The sequence below is a fragment of the Carassius auratus genome, chromosome 42, assembly GCF_003368295.1.
Source record: "Carassius auratus strain Wakin chromosome 42, ASM336829v1, whole genome shotgun sequence".
In the NCBI taxonomy this organism is placed as follows: domain Eukaryota; kingdom Metazoa; phylum Chordata; class Actinopteri; order Cypriniformes; family Cyprinidae; genus Carassius; species Carassius auratus.
In genome coordinates, this window is record NC_039284.1 from 5,338,181 (window position 1) to 5,354,147 (window position 15,967).

Below are 15,967 nucleotides of genomic sequence, written 5' to 3' on the forward strand. Positions count from 1 at the left end.
TTTTTTTTCATATTTAATTAAATCTGTTGCAGTCAGAAATTGCTAGAGTATTGAACTGCTGTTTTTGGACTGAGTGGGTTTATAACACTGAATCTGAGCGCCTTGGTGACTTTGATCTCAGTATCATTCATCTTTGTGCTTCTAAAGGTGACAATAAAGACTTGCGAGGAACTGACACAGATACTAGAGTCTCCAACTGGTATTAAACTAACTGGCATTTTTGTGTTAGTTATACATTTTTCTTGTGCTAATACAACTCCTGCACCCTTCACCTTTTTAGAACACAACAGTATAGCTGTTTGGCATTGAAGAACGTGAAAATGAGCCCCAACCCATGCTAGGACAGCTCTGGCCATCTCCAGACTTTTTTCAAAAAGTTTACTCCGCAGTTTCTTTCCTGACAGAGTCATTACAGGATTACAGCTCTGGGAGGAAATTCCGAATATTAAACAGAATTCATTCAAGTTTACTCTCCCTACACGACGCCCAATCCCTAATGGCAGAGGATTCGGGAATAAGTCCAAGTCAAAGACTTTCCCATAAAACTAGGAAGAATTTGATGCAGTCATATAATCCTTTGTGATGGGTAAAGTCCCAAATCAAGGCAGCCAGTGGGTTGAGAAATGGAGCCACCAGCTCAAGCCTGACAAACTTTGCATATTTGTTCAACAACCAGCTTGTCTTAATGTGGTGAGAGAGGGATAAGCTCTAGAGCAGACACCGGCTCTCCATGAGCTTCTGTTTACGCACCAGCATTTATTGCTTGCCCTTCAAAAACAGAAATGCGACAGGAAAGCCAGATTCTCCCTTTTACAATTTCTCTGCAGGATTTTTTTTCTTTTTCTGTGAGGTCACAACAGCTAGCAAAAACAAGTGGGTACAAGTATGCTATCTGCTCTCCTACAAATCTTTCGTTGCATCCAGACGGCTTAGGTCAGGCTTTATCTTGAAAACTTATGAGATGCAGCAGTGGCATAAACACTAACATTCAGTGAGACAAAACAAAGAAACGGGTTGTTCCTTGCTATTACCATGTCTCAATGCTGAGTCTAACTGTGATGTGGCCACTTGTGTCATTTTTAAAGAATGAGATCCATTAGGGCGAGGCCACTGCAATGAACAACTGGGTAGGTCAAGATGCTGACATAACTATCACTCATGCTTCCTCTAATTATTCACCTCTGCCACAACTGGTTGTATTTGTGGCGGCACCATCGTGCCTGTGGGATGAGGCTCATTAGTCATTAAAATAAATGAAGAAGGTTAATTGCATTTAAAACAAAAAAAAGAGTAAGATGTTTTGTTCCAGGTTGTCTCTTCAAATGGAACTTCTTCCCGCAAAATTCAGCAAACGGTATGTAGGAAGTGTATTCATATATCTTTGCAATCAGAACACAAAACACATATGAACAGTTGTTTCACTCTTTCCACCTCAGCACTATTTATTTCTATAATTAGGTCCAGAGGGGTGTTTTAGAGCTTGAGTCAAGTCTCAAACGTGAGCCCCTTAATTGCACAGATCAAGCCAATCGTGTTTACTCTTATTCCTTGCATTGACTGTAGGAATGTGAACTTAAGTATTTTGATTTTTTAATGATATTGTTTGTAAGTCTTAACTAATTGGGTAAGGAATATGTAGGGTAGGGGGAATTGGATAGTGAATGGGCAGGATAGAGTGGATAATTGAGTTAGAATTGGGAAAAATAACATTAGTAGGATAAGGGGTAAGGGAAAGCGAATTTGTAGGAGATGAGTAGAACAGGTTAGTGTAGAGAACTGGCTGGGGAATTGATAGTATAGTTTGGAGAAAACTACTTAGGAACTGTAGCTGGCAGATTTACAAACTACTTAAAGTCTAAAGTAGTTAAAAGGGGTGGTTAGATTTAGTTAAATATTTTTTTTCTTGACATAATTTTGTTTTTTTGGTTTAACTATTCCTTTAAACCACTGTGCTATCCTTAAAAAAGTACAACTAACTATACTAAAGCTATCTAAGAGGGGAATATGTTTTTAAAATATAAAATTTGCATTATTTTTGGAAAGGAATAGTGTCTAAATGAGCAAGGATTGAAAAGAATTGCAGAGGTTTTTTTACGATGTACTGTACACAAGGACTTTAAAGAATTAATGAATCTATTTTAACCAATTTACTGTTTGCATGGACTCAAAATATTATTTTTTTTCGCAACTAACCATTTGCAAAGACTTCAAAGAATCAGTAAATCATTTTTGAAGTGATTTGACATTTGCAAGAACTCAAAAGTATTAGTAAATATTTTTTTAATGATGAACAGTTTGCACGAACTCAAAGAATCGAAAAGGACTCAAAGGAATTGTTGAACTTTTACCGTTTGCATATATTCAGAAGAATCATTTTTTAGAAGTAATTCAACATTCATAATTACTTATTACTTATATATATGTGCCAATTCTTAGCAAACTGATTCACAGAAAAATCTTAAACTTCCAAACATGAGAGTCAGATATTTTATGTGATATTAAACTTGTTTTCAAATACTTATTTGATTATTAGTTTTATTTAGTTGCTTTCCAACACGTGTGGGAATATTGATGTATTGCTGTTGCTGGTGTAATAAGTAATTACTCTTCATCATCTTGTATTTCACACTAAAAGCTAATGACCTCTTGGTGACCTTCTGTTCCTTAGCTAATTGCCCACATAGCACACATCTAATGCCTTCTGTTCCTGAAAATGGTGTGATAAACAATTAAACCTGTTATATTTCAGCTCTGAATCCTTCTGCTCATCCTTCTGGCATACTGTAACATTACAGTCATACAACACGGGCAAGCACAAGACACTTGAAATATTACACTCATAGAGAGCTCATAGACATCTCAACTCCACCTGTACAACTCCTTTTAGCATCTGATTCCTGTCTAATGGTGGGGGTTATTCAGTCACCCAAAGGCTGATGGAACAAAAAAAAAAAAAGATTATAAATCTGAGCAAATTCACACAGTCATCTGTTAAAACTGTCTATTGTGGCAACCTCACAGTCGCCACACCAGATTATTGGGTAATTCACTGAGCCTGTACTAATTGACAAAAATTATTCACTGGAATTAAAAACGCTGTGCACCGCATATGGCTGATCTTTCAAACAAGTGTGCAGAGATCAATTCCCACTTGGCTCTGGGTGCTTTCTGTTGGCTCCAGGTTTCTAATAATTTCTCTTTTAATGGATTGCTTTGATATTCTGCCAGTGTTTCGTTTGATAGGATTTTATGGAATGTTCCAGGGCCTCTTGTTTGTCACAGGCAGAGTTCCTTCAGATGACTTGGGTGCATCGAATATGTTGTGATCGGAGGTTTTCAAGGATGTGTTTGGCGTCATTCAACATAAGCACAAGATGAGGAAGTGACACATATTTCCATAATCAGACATGTCTTGGTGTTGAAATCAAAGAATTATTTTCACTGATTTAAAAAATAAGAAAAAATACAATTTAAATGTAATTTTTTTATATAAAACTAAGCAATAGTTGTCCATTTTTATCAATAATAGGTGTTTGGCTACCTTATATAAAGAAAAAAACTAATGATTTAATCAGCAGATTTATCAGCAGAAGAAATACCTTGCAAAATTTTGAATCTTAATTTTACTTCCTAATTTACCTTGTTTGAAGGACAATATGAAGAACAGTGCATTTTTTATAATTTTTTTTATCATATGTGTGTGGGGGGGTATGTATTAACAGTAAATTTTGGAAAAAGACACTCTATATGATGTTATTTATGTATAAATCAAACTCACGAGACGTTTGACAGAAGTATGTCATTTACAATCCTTTTTTAAGCTGCTATGTAATCATCATAATAGCTCAACACAACAAAATATCACTGTAAGAAACTAAAGTGTGTTGTTTTGGTATTTATTGCAGATTTGCAATGAGGGCCGTGTGTATTTTTCAGTTCTACTTGTGTACAAAAACTGTAAGTGTTAATTTACCCCCCACCGCCAAAAAAAAAAAAAAAAAACAGACAAAGATGCCAATTTTTTGTTTGTTTTTTTTTTTTTTTTTTTTTTTTGCAGTTCAGTGTCTTTTTTGGAGGTGTTAATTCTTTGTTTGGAATTCTCTTTCACAGCCACCATAAATGTTCTTTTATTTTAACTTTTTTTATCTAAATATAACTGCATTAACATAAGTCCTCAGAGTTTGAATACATATAAAGAGACCTTCTTTAAGCTTCATTTTGGAACAAAAACAGCCTATTCTTATGTACACAAGTGTGGGCATTGTAATGCATGAGCTGAAAAGGGGAATTTGGTACCTGAGGGTTGTCATGGTGACCGGTGAGCATCAATTCCACAGCTATCTGAAACTCGGCAGCTAAAAGCTCTCTCAGATACAAATGCACACCGTTTAGGTCCCTGCATACCCCATAACTAACTACTCTTCCTGACCCTGTCATCAAGACCCTGTTTGTTTTGTCGTGCTGTCAGTCATACACGAGACAGCCTCTAATGCACTGCATCCGAATTACTGTGTTTTGCAGAGACAAAGCTGGCCTGCACTTTCAACGGAGTGGAGTACCATGACGGGGACATGTTCAGGATGGACGCCTGCCGCTTCTGCCGCTGTCGGGGTGGGGTGTCCGTGTGCTTTACAGCCCAGTGCGGCGTCCTCCACTGCGAACGCTACTACGTCCCTGATGGAGAGTGCTGTCCTGTCTGTGAAGGTTAGATGACCCTTGAAGTAGCAGTTCTTCATAAACTGTTTGTCAAGAGTGTAAGCAGGCACATGTGCACCTTTCTCCAAATGATATCAAGCTGTCTTTAGCATTAGCTTTGTGCCTTAGAGCCTGTTTTGCATGTGTTGTTGATGTTCTGCCTATAATTTAGGTGAATTTTGTGAATTTTAATGAACAGTGTCATGACATTGTGCATTTTACATTACAAGATGGGGGAGATTCTGTAGATTGGACATACATTTGCAGGATGAATTCTTTCTGTGCTTGCATCCAATTCAGCGAGCATCCAGGGCTAATTAGTTCAGGGAAACTGTTCATTGTTTTATTTTGTAGACAACCTTTTAATAGGCTGCCGGGGAGCATGTAATTTCAATTGCTATGCTCCTCTTGTGGGTAGGTTTTGTTGTCCAATACATTACTGCTTGGAAGTGCCATGCTACGTTTTCTGCTCATGTTATATTTATCAGATTGTGGTCATGTTGAAATTAGTTTGCGAATGATTTTGCTGTTATGTAGTTAATTAAAAAGAAACTCTCTCAGTCCCCTGTAGCTTTCCTCCTGAGAGTTTTACTGCCATGAATTAAACAAATGAAATTGTCCAACTAAAGTTAGACGGCTCACTGTAAATATAAGCCAGTATGACTCCGTAGGTTGACTCATAGGCAGTCTTGATTTATGAAGGAGGTAAATCATTTTAATCACCAATATAAACCAGTGGTTCTCAACATTTTTTGAGGCCTCATTGTCCACAACAATATTCAAAGCCCCCATGTTATTTCTAGTTGTTCATAATGTACAGGATAATAGTTTTAAAATATATATTTTTTATTGAAGTTTGATCAAGGTTGGAGCTAAACTCTGGAGGAAAATGAACCTCGAGGGCCAGAGTTGAGAATCACTGGCTTAAACTGACTTTTCCAGCAGGGTACATTTTAGAGGATGTCAGTACTGATGTGTTTAAGCTGTTATCTTCATCATATCTTTCTGTTCTCTTAACTTCTTCCATATAGACCCTATCTACCCAATGCTCAATTTAGCCGGCTGTTATGTGAATGGGCAGATCCTGGCACACGGAGACCATTGGCGTGAAGATGACTGTACCTTCTGCCAGTGTGTGAGTGGAGAGGCCCGCTGTGTGGCAGCGGCCTGCGGCCACAGCTGTCTCAATCCCGTCACTGTGCCCGGAGAGTGCTGCCCTGTGTGTGAGGGTAAGAACAGATGCACTTTATGGATGCGGGTTGGGATTGTATTGGGTTGAGCGTATCATTATTGGACATAAACACACTCTATGAAATATGCAAGCACATGAACACCAATGTTTATGGTTATTTGTAGTTCGCAATCATAACAGTTGTATTATGTATCGCAATTTCAACATCTCACAAAGATTACATTTACATTTAGTAATTTAGCAGACGCTTTTATCCAAAGCGACTTACAAATGAGGACAATGGAAGCAATCAAAAACAACCACAGAGCAATGATACGCAAGTGCTCAAGTACGGTCAGTAAATTATAAATTGTTGCTTACTGGCTTAAATCAAGTGGTTTCTATGATGTTCTGGCCATTAGATATGGTCTTTTAAATGTGATTTTTTTTTTTACACCCAATTACACAACCAGGCGACAGACCCTTAACGCTAAATATGAGCATGATTCAGTGTTGTAGTCCAAACCAGCTCATTCAAGTCCAAGTCCAGGCTGAGACTAGAGTGGGTTGAGTCCAAATGTTTCTGAGTTCAAATGGCATATTTTATGTAAATTGATGTCTTGTGGCTGATGCATAATCAGCTAATCAGACTTCAGGCTGACTAGAAACGTCCAGGCAAGAGTGTTGGAGCTGGTTGGAGCTCAACTCTTTAGGACGTTGGCCCTCCAGGAGCATGCATGCACACCTCTACCACGGGTTTTTCCATTCATCATTTTCGGTTTCACAAGTCTGCTCATGTGTGCCCACTTTTTTTAGGCACTATGCTCCCTTGGTGTGCACTTCGCCAGATCTGAGGAGAGTTCCATAGCAGACTTCTCCCTGATAGTAAAAGCAGCATTATATCACAAAAGTGTGAAATCATAAGATGGCTTAGGACGCCATTTGGGACAGGGCCTAAATATGCATTTATTTGTCTACAATGATGAGGACATCACACTGACTTCTTTAATGAAACTAATAACCCTCAAACTAATATAAACTGGAATGCTCAAGACTAGTATCTATGTTTGTGAGTAAATGCGAGTTTCCATTCCAGTCACATATTCTATGTGTGAATAATCTACTAGACTGAGAGCAATGCAGGCAGCTGGGTACCTGGATCCCCCAGCAACCCACTTCCAGCACAACCCAAACATCTCCATGGTCTCAAATCTCAGGTCTATTGTGTCGTGTTCTTTACTGTCATGCAACACTGCACCAAAACCCTTCCTGTGGATTTCCCTCCATTAGACCTTGCTCCCGACCCTCACCGGCAGTGGAACATCATGTCCCGCCTGCCAGTGTATTTTTCATACTGCTCACAGATCTGTAGCAGTTACCCCTGGGACTTGCACTCCCACTGCAGCTGGCTGGGTCTCCCCCTCCATGTTTGTTACGAGTGAGAGCTTCACATCATTTTGTATCTCATCATAAGTTTGATTAAGCACCGCGATGTATGGACGTGCACCTCGGTATGCAGGAGCATGGACTACATTCTTGTAGAGAGGGTTTCTAAAGGTTATTTCACACGAGCGAGTGATAGATGAGTGGCAGGTATGTCGGCTAATGAATTTCTCCCAGGACTGGCTGTGTGTAGACCGATGACATCATCCTTTTAAAAAGAGCTGGAGAATATAGATTTTCTCACGTCGCTGCTTGCCGTCCAGATTTTTAAATCACAAAAGCAAAATGATGGGGTTTTTTTTTTCTCTTCCTGTTACTTGTAGTCTCAGGATCGCCGAGAATGGAAAGCTTGTTCAGAGCAATTAACAGTCTTATCAGGCCATCCTAAATACCAGACTGACAATATGTGTGGAGGAGGATATAAAAAATCATACTAAACAACAACGCTTTTTTTTTGTGGCTTTGGGGGTGAGGCTCCACCAACTGTCGTGTTGGTTATGATCAATGCTGTTCAGTGGAATTGAGTCACACCGGGGGTAATAGGATTCCTGTCTGTCTCATCTACCCTCTGCACCTTCACCCTCCTTCCAATTAAAGATCCAAGCAAATGAAGCATGCTTCTCTTGCTCCGACTCAGTATATTGAGAGAAAACAATGGCTGAAGTGCTTTGTCTCATAGTGGTGCGTGATAATAGTGAAGGCAAGCATTACGAATACTATGGCTCTCATTCAGGGTTAGGGATGTCAACAAATGTGCTACGGACATGAGTGATCCCTCAAATTGTGTAGCCCCTTGAGAAACAATTTCTCAGCAGCCATTGAATGTGATTTTCAGCTTGACCTCTGGCAGCATTATCTACTATTGTAAGATGGTTATTTACAGTGTAATGATATAAATAAAATTGTTTGTGCGGCAGGCTGAAATGTGTCTCAAATAAGAAATATTTGTTACATATACAAGTATGTTAGATTCTAAATGATGTACACTACATACTATTGTCTTAAAAGGAGCAATTAACGTTAACTTTTTTAACTACACAGAAGTATTTGCCTTTCATTTAAAGGGGGTTATATGATGCTATATTAAATATCATTATTTTGTGAATTTGGTGTAACAGAATATGTTAACATGCTTTAATGTTCAAAAAACACATTATTTTTCAAATACTGTCACTTTATTATTGTATTTCCTCTATGCCCCACCTCTCTCAAATGTATTGTTTTCTACAAAGCAAGCACAATCTGCCCTGATTTGCCAGCTGATCCAGTGCATTGATTGGCCGAATACCACAAGCATGCGTTGGAAATGTAACGTCCCTCTCCATAATCGCGAGCTTCAGCTTTCAACATAAATGTAAAGACAGTAAATAATGTCCTTAATTTTACCATCAGTTCAAGCCCGAAAGTGGAACAGAGTCACGTGACCGACACAGTGATGATGCTTGTATGTATTTGCAGTACACAAGTCACGATTATGAAAGTTGACTCCACTGTGATGTGACCCTGTCTCTCTCTCACAGACACAGCATGATACTACTCTACACGTCGCATTTTCCCTGACGTGGAAAAAAATTAAGTCGCATTATATGACCCTTTTATGTTTAAAAAAAATGCATTTCAAATGTAGTGTGTTGTTGTTAGCTTAAGCATGTTCAACTTAGCACGGTTTGCATCCATACATTTTTAAATACATAAAAAATTATAATCAAATGTGATGACATTCAATTTGTAAATTATTTAATTGTCCAGTAAATAGGCCTTAACATATTATTTAATAATAAAAAAAAACAGTAACACATTATAATAAGGTTAATTAGTTGACATTAGTTAACTACTTTGGTTAACATGAACTAAGCATGAACAGTACTTCTACAGCATTTAATAATCTTAGCTAATGTATTTATTTATTTTTTTTTACATTTACTAATGCATTAGTAAATTATTAGTTCATTAGTTAAAGTTGTGCTTGTTAACATTAGTTAATGCACTGTGAATTAACATGAACTAACAATGAACAACTGTATTTTCATTAACTAACATTAACAAAGAATAATAAATACTGTAATGTATCATTTATGTTAGTTAATATATTGACTAACAAATGGAACGTTAGTGTAAAGTGTTACCTCTCTCTCTCTCTCTTTCTCTCTCTCTCTCTCTCTCTCTCTCTCTCTATATATATATATATATATATATATATATATATACTTATTTCAATCTAATATCACAACATAATTTATTTTATGTTGGTGACAGTATAAATTAATAATAATAATAAGTATTAGTAAATAATAAGATTATGCACACATAGTGATGTAAAATTTTGATAGTACTGCCACCCTCTATAATAGTAATAATTATTATTTTTAGAATAAAAGTAATAATAATAGTTGTTGTTGTTATTATTGTTGTTAGTATTAGTATAATTTGTATTAGCACAACACTCTATTATTGTGACGTGAGTTTTTGTCGAACAACAAAAGTTTATGCGGTGCACCTAAATCAAGATGCAAAGAGTCTGAGTAGACTTGAGTTTGTTCAAGCTAGTTGAGGTAGTGAGGGAGAGAGGAAAAGAGAGAAGTGGATTGACAGAGAGGGACAGCAGCATGTCTGCAGACCTGCTCAGAGCAGCAAGCTCACATTCACCCCTTTTCAATTAATCTTTCATACGCCTTTCGGCCTGTGAAGCAATTAGAGGTGTAGATGGGTCTGCCTGACCGTGGAGAGCACTCACTTCAGTATGGAGGTGAAGTGAGGGGGTAGTGCACTATGGCTTTCCATACAAAGTTCTATACACACAATACCGCTGCTGCATCGCAAACCACATCTCAAATACAGTGCTCTCTCTTTATTTGAATTCTGTCTCTCTCTCGCTCTTTCTCCGGGCAGTGCAGAGGTAGATCAAAGGCACCATGTGTGCCTGCTCATCATCACGGACTGCAGTGAAAGGTTAAAGCATAGATAGACTTTGTAAATGTGAAAATATTCAAATGGTTTCTGAATCCTCCGACTGTGACAGCAAGGTGAGTAACTGCTCAGTGTTTCATATGAATTAATTACTCCATATTTTGCCAGTTGGATGGTGCAGCTGAGTGGTTTAAAAGGATTGTTCAAGTGTCATTGAGACCGGGTATGGTAATCTTACTTCCAGGGAGCATAACTTCTTAAAAGAAGTTTAGCTGATTGTCTAACATCATAAAAGCAGTCCATGGGAATATTTCTTTCTACCACAGTGCACAAAAGAGTTATTTTGCACAATCTTTTAGCTTTTCTATACAGTTAAACTTCAGAAATGACCAAAAAAAGCACCATAAAAGTGGTCTGATATGACATCGTCATAAAATAGCTTCATGTGATGACATTTAAATAATTAAACTTCACTCATTTAATGCTGTGACACACTAAAACCGACATCAAAGAACTAGCAGTAACAAAAGCTCTCACGTTGCCACTGTCTGGGCCTAAAATGTTGTGCTTGAACACAGTGCAAAGTCAACAGCCAACTAGGATGTACATTCTGCGCCTGTGCAAGAAAGAAACAAAAACTCTCCATACCACTAGGTGGCAGTAGTCTATGTCAAAAAAGGAAACCAGATGAGCTAGGACTGTGCATTTACAAACTGTAAACAAAGCAGTGCTTGCTTAGCATTTTCAGACTTTGCTCACCACAGACATCTGACAAGTTCCGTTGTAGCGTGCTTGCTCTCGTCATCCCCATTTTGTGCACTATTTACCAAGTTGAACAGCTGATCAGAGTGATCTCTCTAACCGATGAGCTCTGCCGCTGATTTAACTGGATCAAGTTTAACTCGACACTAACAACAACCATCATGGGCCGACCGTCAACTTGGTGTATAAATTGTTACTCACAAAAAAACTATCATATGGCGTCAGAAGACTTGAAATATAGTTTTTGAAACAATATGGGCCACTTTTATTTAACTTTTGCAGAGTTGTATTTTAATTTTAAATAATTCTTAGTCAGATTTCTTTAAAGATCTTGAATGGTATCTAGAAGGTTGCAGGTTCGAATCCAGCAAGGAGTCATTCATTAAGCATTATGATTGAGCCCTTGTGCAAGGCTCTAAGTTGCTCCAGGGCTACTTTCACTGTAATAAATATTGTATATTGTTGCTCTGAATAAAAGCATCAGCTCAGTGTCAGTAGAGACCAGTAGTAGTAATAAAGGGTTGATATATATTTGGCCATATATTCTCCATGACCACAGTGTAATGTAGGATCTTTAAATAGATGTTTAAGGTTCAATACAACCTACGCTCTTTTGAAAGCATCACTGTCCTTGTGTCAATAAATGAAGACTTAATTTTTAGATTCAAAAAAAAAAAAGGGATTTAAAGTGATGCACTTGCCATGAATGTCACACTGTGGAAAGTTAAAAGCAGAAATATGCAGCCTATGTTTTTAATAAAGCGCTCTACAGATTTTTTTCAGTAAAAAAAAAGTGAGATATTTGAGTTCTCAAAATCATTCTTTGAATGGTGGGACTACAGTTTTATGTGAATGGATATCTGGACGTCTAGCTGCCAAGGCAATAATTAAGTGGATTCTTCTCTATATGAATGATCCCTTTTGGCTTTATGATGCAAAACGTGGTCATCAGAGTTGAATTGGATGTAAACCATAAACAGTTTAATGTAATGTATTAATGTAAGGTTTATGTATTATGGCCATACTTTCAGAAACTAACTTTAAGTCGTACACAACTCAGGTTTTTTTTTACCTTGGTGGTCCTTTATATCAAAGCCTGTTGTCTCTTGTCAGAGCCGGAGTGTCGGTGGCCTTGTCACAGCAGTTCTGCAATCAAAAATAAAGATAGGACCGTTACTCCATCCAAGGATGAACTTTTTTCTCGTTTTTTTTCTTGAGGGGTAAAATAGAAACAGCCATTTGCATTCAGCAGAGCCATATGTGGCCCTATTACAAGATGGGAAATGGGGAAATAAAAGGTAGCTGTAATTATGCCTGAATATATATATATATATATATATATATATATATATATATATATATATATATATATATATATATATATATTACAGTACAGACCAAAAGTTTGGACACACCTTCTCATTCAAAGAGTTTTCTTTATTTTCGTGACTATAAAAATTGTAGATTCACACCGAAGGCATCAAACTATGAACGAAAACATGTGGAAATATATATGGAATTATATACATAACAAAAAAGTGTGAAACAACTGAAAATATGTAATATTCTAGGTTCTTCAAAGTAGCCACGTTTTGCTTTGATTTCTGCTTTGCACACTCTTGGCATTCTCTCGATGAACTTCAAGAGGTAGTCACCTGAAATGGTCTTCCAACAGTCTTGAAGGAGTTCCCCGAGAGATGCTTAGCACTTGTTGGCCCTTTTGCCTTCTGTCTGTGGTCCAGCTCACCCCTAAACCATCTAGATTGGGTTCTGGTCCGGTGACTGTGGAGGCCAGGTCATCTGGCGCAGCACCCCATCACTCTCCTTCTTGGTAAAATAGCCCTTGATGCCTTCAGTGTGACTCTACAATTTTCATAGTCATCAAAATAAAGAAAACTCTTTTAATGAGGTGTGTCCAAACTTTTGGACTGTACTGTATATTTCGCAGTATTACTCTTATACTGAGTTTTTGATCAAACAAAAGCAACCATAATGATGTATATGAGACAAATTTCACAAAGCTTTTATTCATTTATTCTACTGGCACCGGCTTTGAAAATTTAATGGTCAAATCATTTAAATCATTTCAATATTTGAAGCGTTGTTTCATTTAGTACCTTTTTCAGAATATATCAAATTTGGCCAGTTAGTTAGTGCATATTGTTATATTATTTGAATATTATCAGGCCAGAAGTAACTGTTGTGTAACAGATTGTATATACTCAGTATAGCCGCAGCACAGGTGTTGGTTTGTTTGTCCTCTTCTGTGAACAGATGTGCCCACTCCAGTGGTGTCTTTTGACAGTGAAACAATCCCACCGCTGCTGGTGTGTGTCCATGTCCGCCTCAGTCCTGCAACTGTCCTCTGGGCCCTGTTGGACACAGCCTTGACTCTGTCCCTCGGTCCCAGGACAGCTTAATTTAGCTCATTTGCCAGCTGCCCTGCACTCTGTGCATTTTATTTCCTAATTATTGTTTGTTAGAACCTCATTTCCTCAAGGTGACATCCTCTGCCTGTCAGAGGCAAGTTATTGTACCGGACGCAGCATGTGTAATTAAGCAAATGAAAGCTGTCAGGATGGGTTGAACCCCCAAAGATCGCACATCACGTTTGGAGCAAACCCCACAGCCATTAGCGTTTTGCACCGAAATTATTCCACATTTAAATATGTGCCTTAATTTTCAGATACAATGCACTTGTTTATTTCTAAAAGTCTCTGAATATGAGTCTGCTTTGTTGGTTGTGTGGCCACATAGGAAGAAACAAAATAAGACACTAATGCCAACATGGCTTCACATGTTACGGTAGTGTTAATAAAACAGCACTCTTTAATGAATACGGAAAAAAGGATTCGCCTCAGGGTTTGATTTAATTATTGCTGAGAGCTTGTTTTTAATTTAATAACAATATGTCTTTTGTTTGAAAATAGTCTTTCAATTTTCCACCATTATGATAAGGTATGATAAAGAATATAGGCTTTTGGGAAGCATAGACTGCAAAAAAAAAAAAAAAAAAAAAATTCAAAATCTCTATATCTGCTCCAAACTACATTTATTTGGAATTATTTATTTATTTATTTATTATTTATTTTTTTTTGTACTTTAACGTTTTATATTTTAAAGTCTTTTTAGTTTTTTAAAGAAGTATTTTATGTTCACCAGGGCTGCATTAAATATATTAAATATAACAAGTCTTCAGTGTCACATGATTCTTCAGAAATCATTCTGATATGTGGATTTGCTGCTCAAAAACGTATTATCAATGTTGAAAACAGCTGAGCTGCTTAATATATATGTATATATATATATATTTTGTTTTACAAAAACATCTACAGCTGTGTATCATTGAACTACACAGTATCATATGAACAATCAGCTAGCAACGATATCGATTTAAGTTTCACAATTCAAAACTGTAACTTTATTTTTTATAGATCTTCATGTAATAAGTATTAAAATGATAGTTCGCCCTATATGATTTTCTTTTTTTCCTTGAAACACAAAAACAGAAGCATTTTCCATACAATAAAAAAGAAAGTCGAGCTTTATAACCCAATGTACTTCTTGAATACAGGCGATGACAACTGTATTTACATTCAGTCCGAGTAGTGTGTACTAAACTGAACTGAACAACTAGTTATTAATGCAGTGATGGCACTCTCTTTTGGCCACTGACAGCTCATGTCTCTCTCTTCCCCATGTGCGGTGCAAGCAAATCAAAAGAGGTACGTGTCTTGACTCGTTTGCAAATTCTGACACAAGTCTGTCTCTCTCCACTGCAGTGTCTCCCACCATCCGTGCGGTCTGGGGTCAGCCCACCAGAGACAGCATGCTGTTCAAAAGAGCAGCTTAATGAGCATAAACAAAACACAGTGGGTCTGCTGCACTAATAATTGCGTACAAGCAGCGCACGCACATTCATCCGTTTTCAACCTTGTTGTCATGTTAATAAATCCCGATTATTCTTCATGAGGAAGCATGCACCCGCAGTGCTAATAAGCATAATACACAGCCAAACCATCTTCATATAGTTCACTTTGAGAACACACAGACTGAAAAATCTTTATGTAAAGGACATGACAGTAAATTTACATTTTTGTGTGAATTGTCCCTTTAAAGAGTTAGTTCACCCAAAAATCTAAATTATGTCATTAATAACTCACCCTCATGTCGTTCCAAACCCGTAAGACCTCAGTTTATCTTTGGAACACAGTTTAAGATATTTTAGATTTGGTCCGAGAGCTCTCAGTCCCTCCATTGAAGCTGTGTGTACCTTTCTGTCCATGTCCAGAAAGGTAAGGAAAACATCCTCAAAGTACCGTATTTTCTGGACTATAAGTTGCACTTTTTTTCATAGGCTGGTCCTGCGACTTATAGTCAGGTGCGAATTATTTATCAAAATCTATTTGACATGAACCGAGAGAAATGAACTAAGAGACATGAATCAAGAGAAAACATTACCGTCTACAGCCGCGAGAGGGCGCTCTATGCTGCTCAGTGCTCCTGTAGTCTACACTGAATACATAGTGCGCCCTCTCACGGCTGGAGACGGTAACGTTTTCTCCTGGTTATTTGTTCTAAATAAATGTGACATAGTCCAGTGCGACTTATATATGTTTTTTTCCTTATCATGATGCATTTTTGGAGTGATGCGACTTATACTCAGGTGCGACTTATAGTCCGAAAAATACGGTAGTCCATGTGACATCAGAGGGTCAGTTAGAATTTGTTGAAGCATTAAAAATACATTTTGATCCAAAAATTAAAAAAACTATGACTGTATTTAGCATTGTCTTCTCTTCCGGGTCTGTTGTGAGCTTGTTCAAGTGTATTGATATCTGGTTCGCGAACGAATCATTCGATGTAACCGGATCTTCTTGAACCAGTTCACCAAATCGAACCGAATCGTTTTAAACGGTTCGCATCTCTAATATGCATTAATCCACAAATGACTTAAGCTGTTAACTTTTTTTAATGTGGCTGACACTC

General features: G+C 37.5%; 1 protein-coding gene across 1 annotated transcript in view; it reads left to right on the plus strand.

Annotated features, from left to right (window-relative positions):
- The window catches only part of LOC113060464 (cysteine-rich motor neuron 1 protein-like), a 100,227-nt gene that overhangs the window by 67,021 nt on the left and 17,239 nt on the right, over positions 1-15,967 (plus strand). The window contains exons 6-7 of the mRNA XM_026229391.1: positions 4,522-4,704; positions 5,727-5,924. Of these exons, the coding sequence (XP_026085176.1) occupies positions 4,522-4,704; positions 5,727-5,924 (381 nt within the window). The remainder of the gene's footprint in view (positions 1-4,521; positions 4,705-5,726; positions 5,925-15,967) is intronic.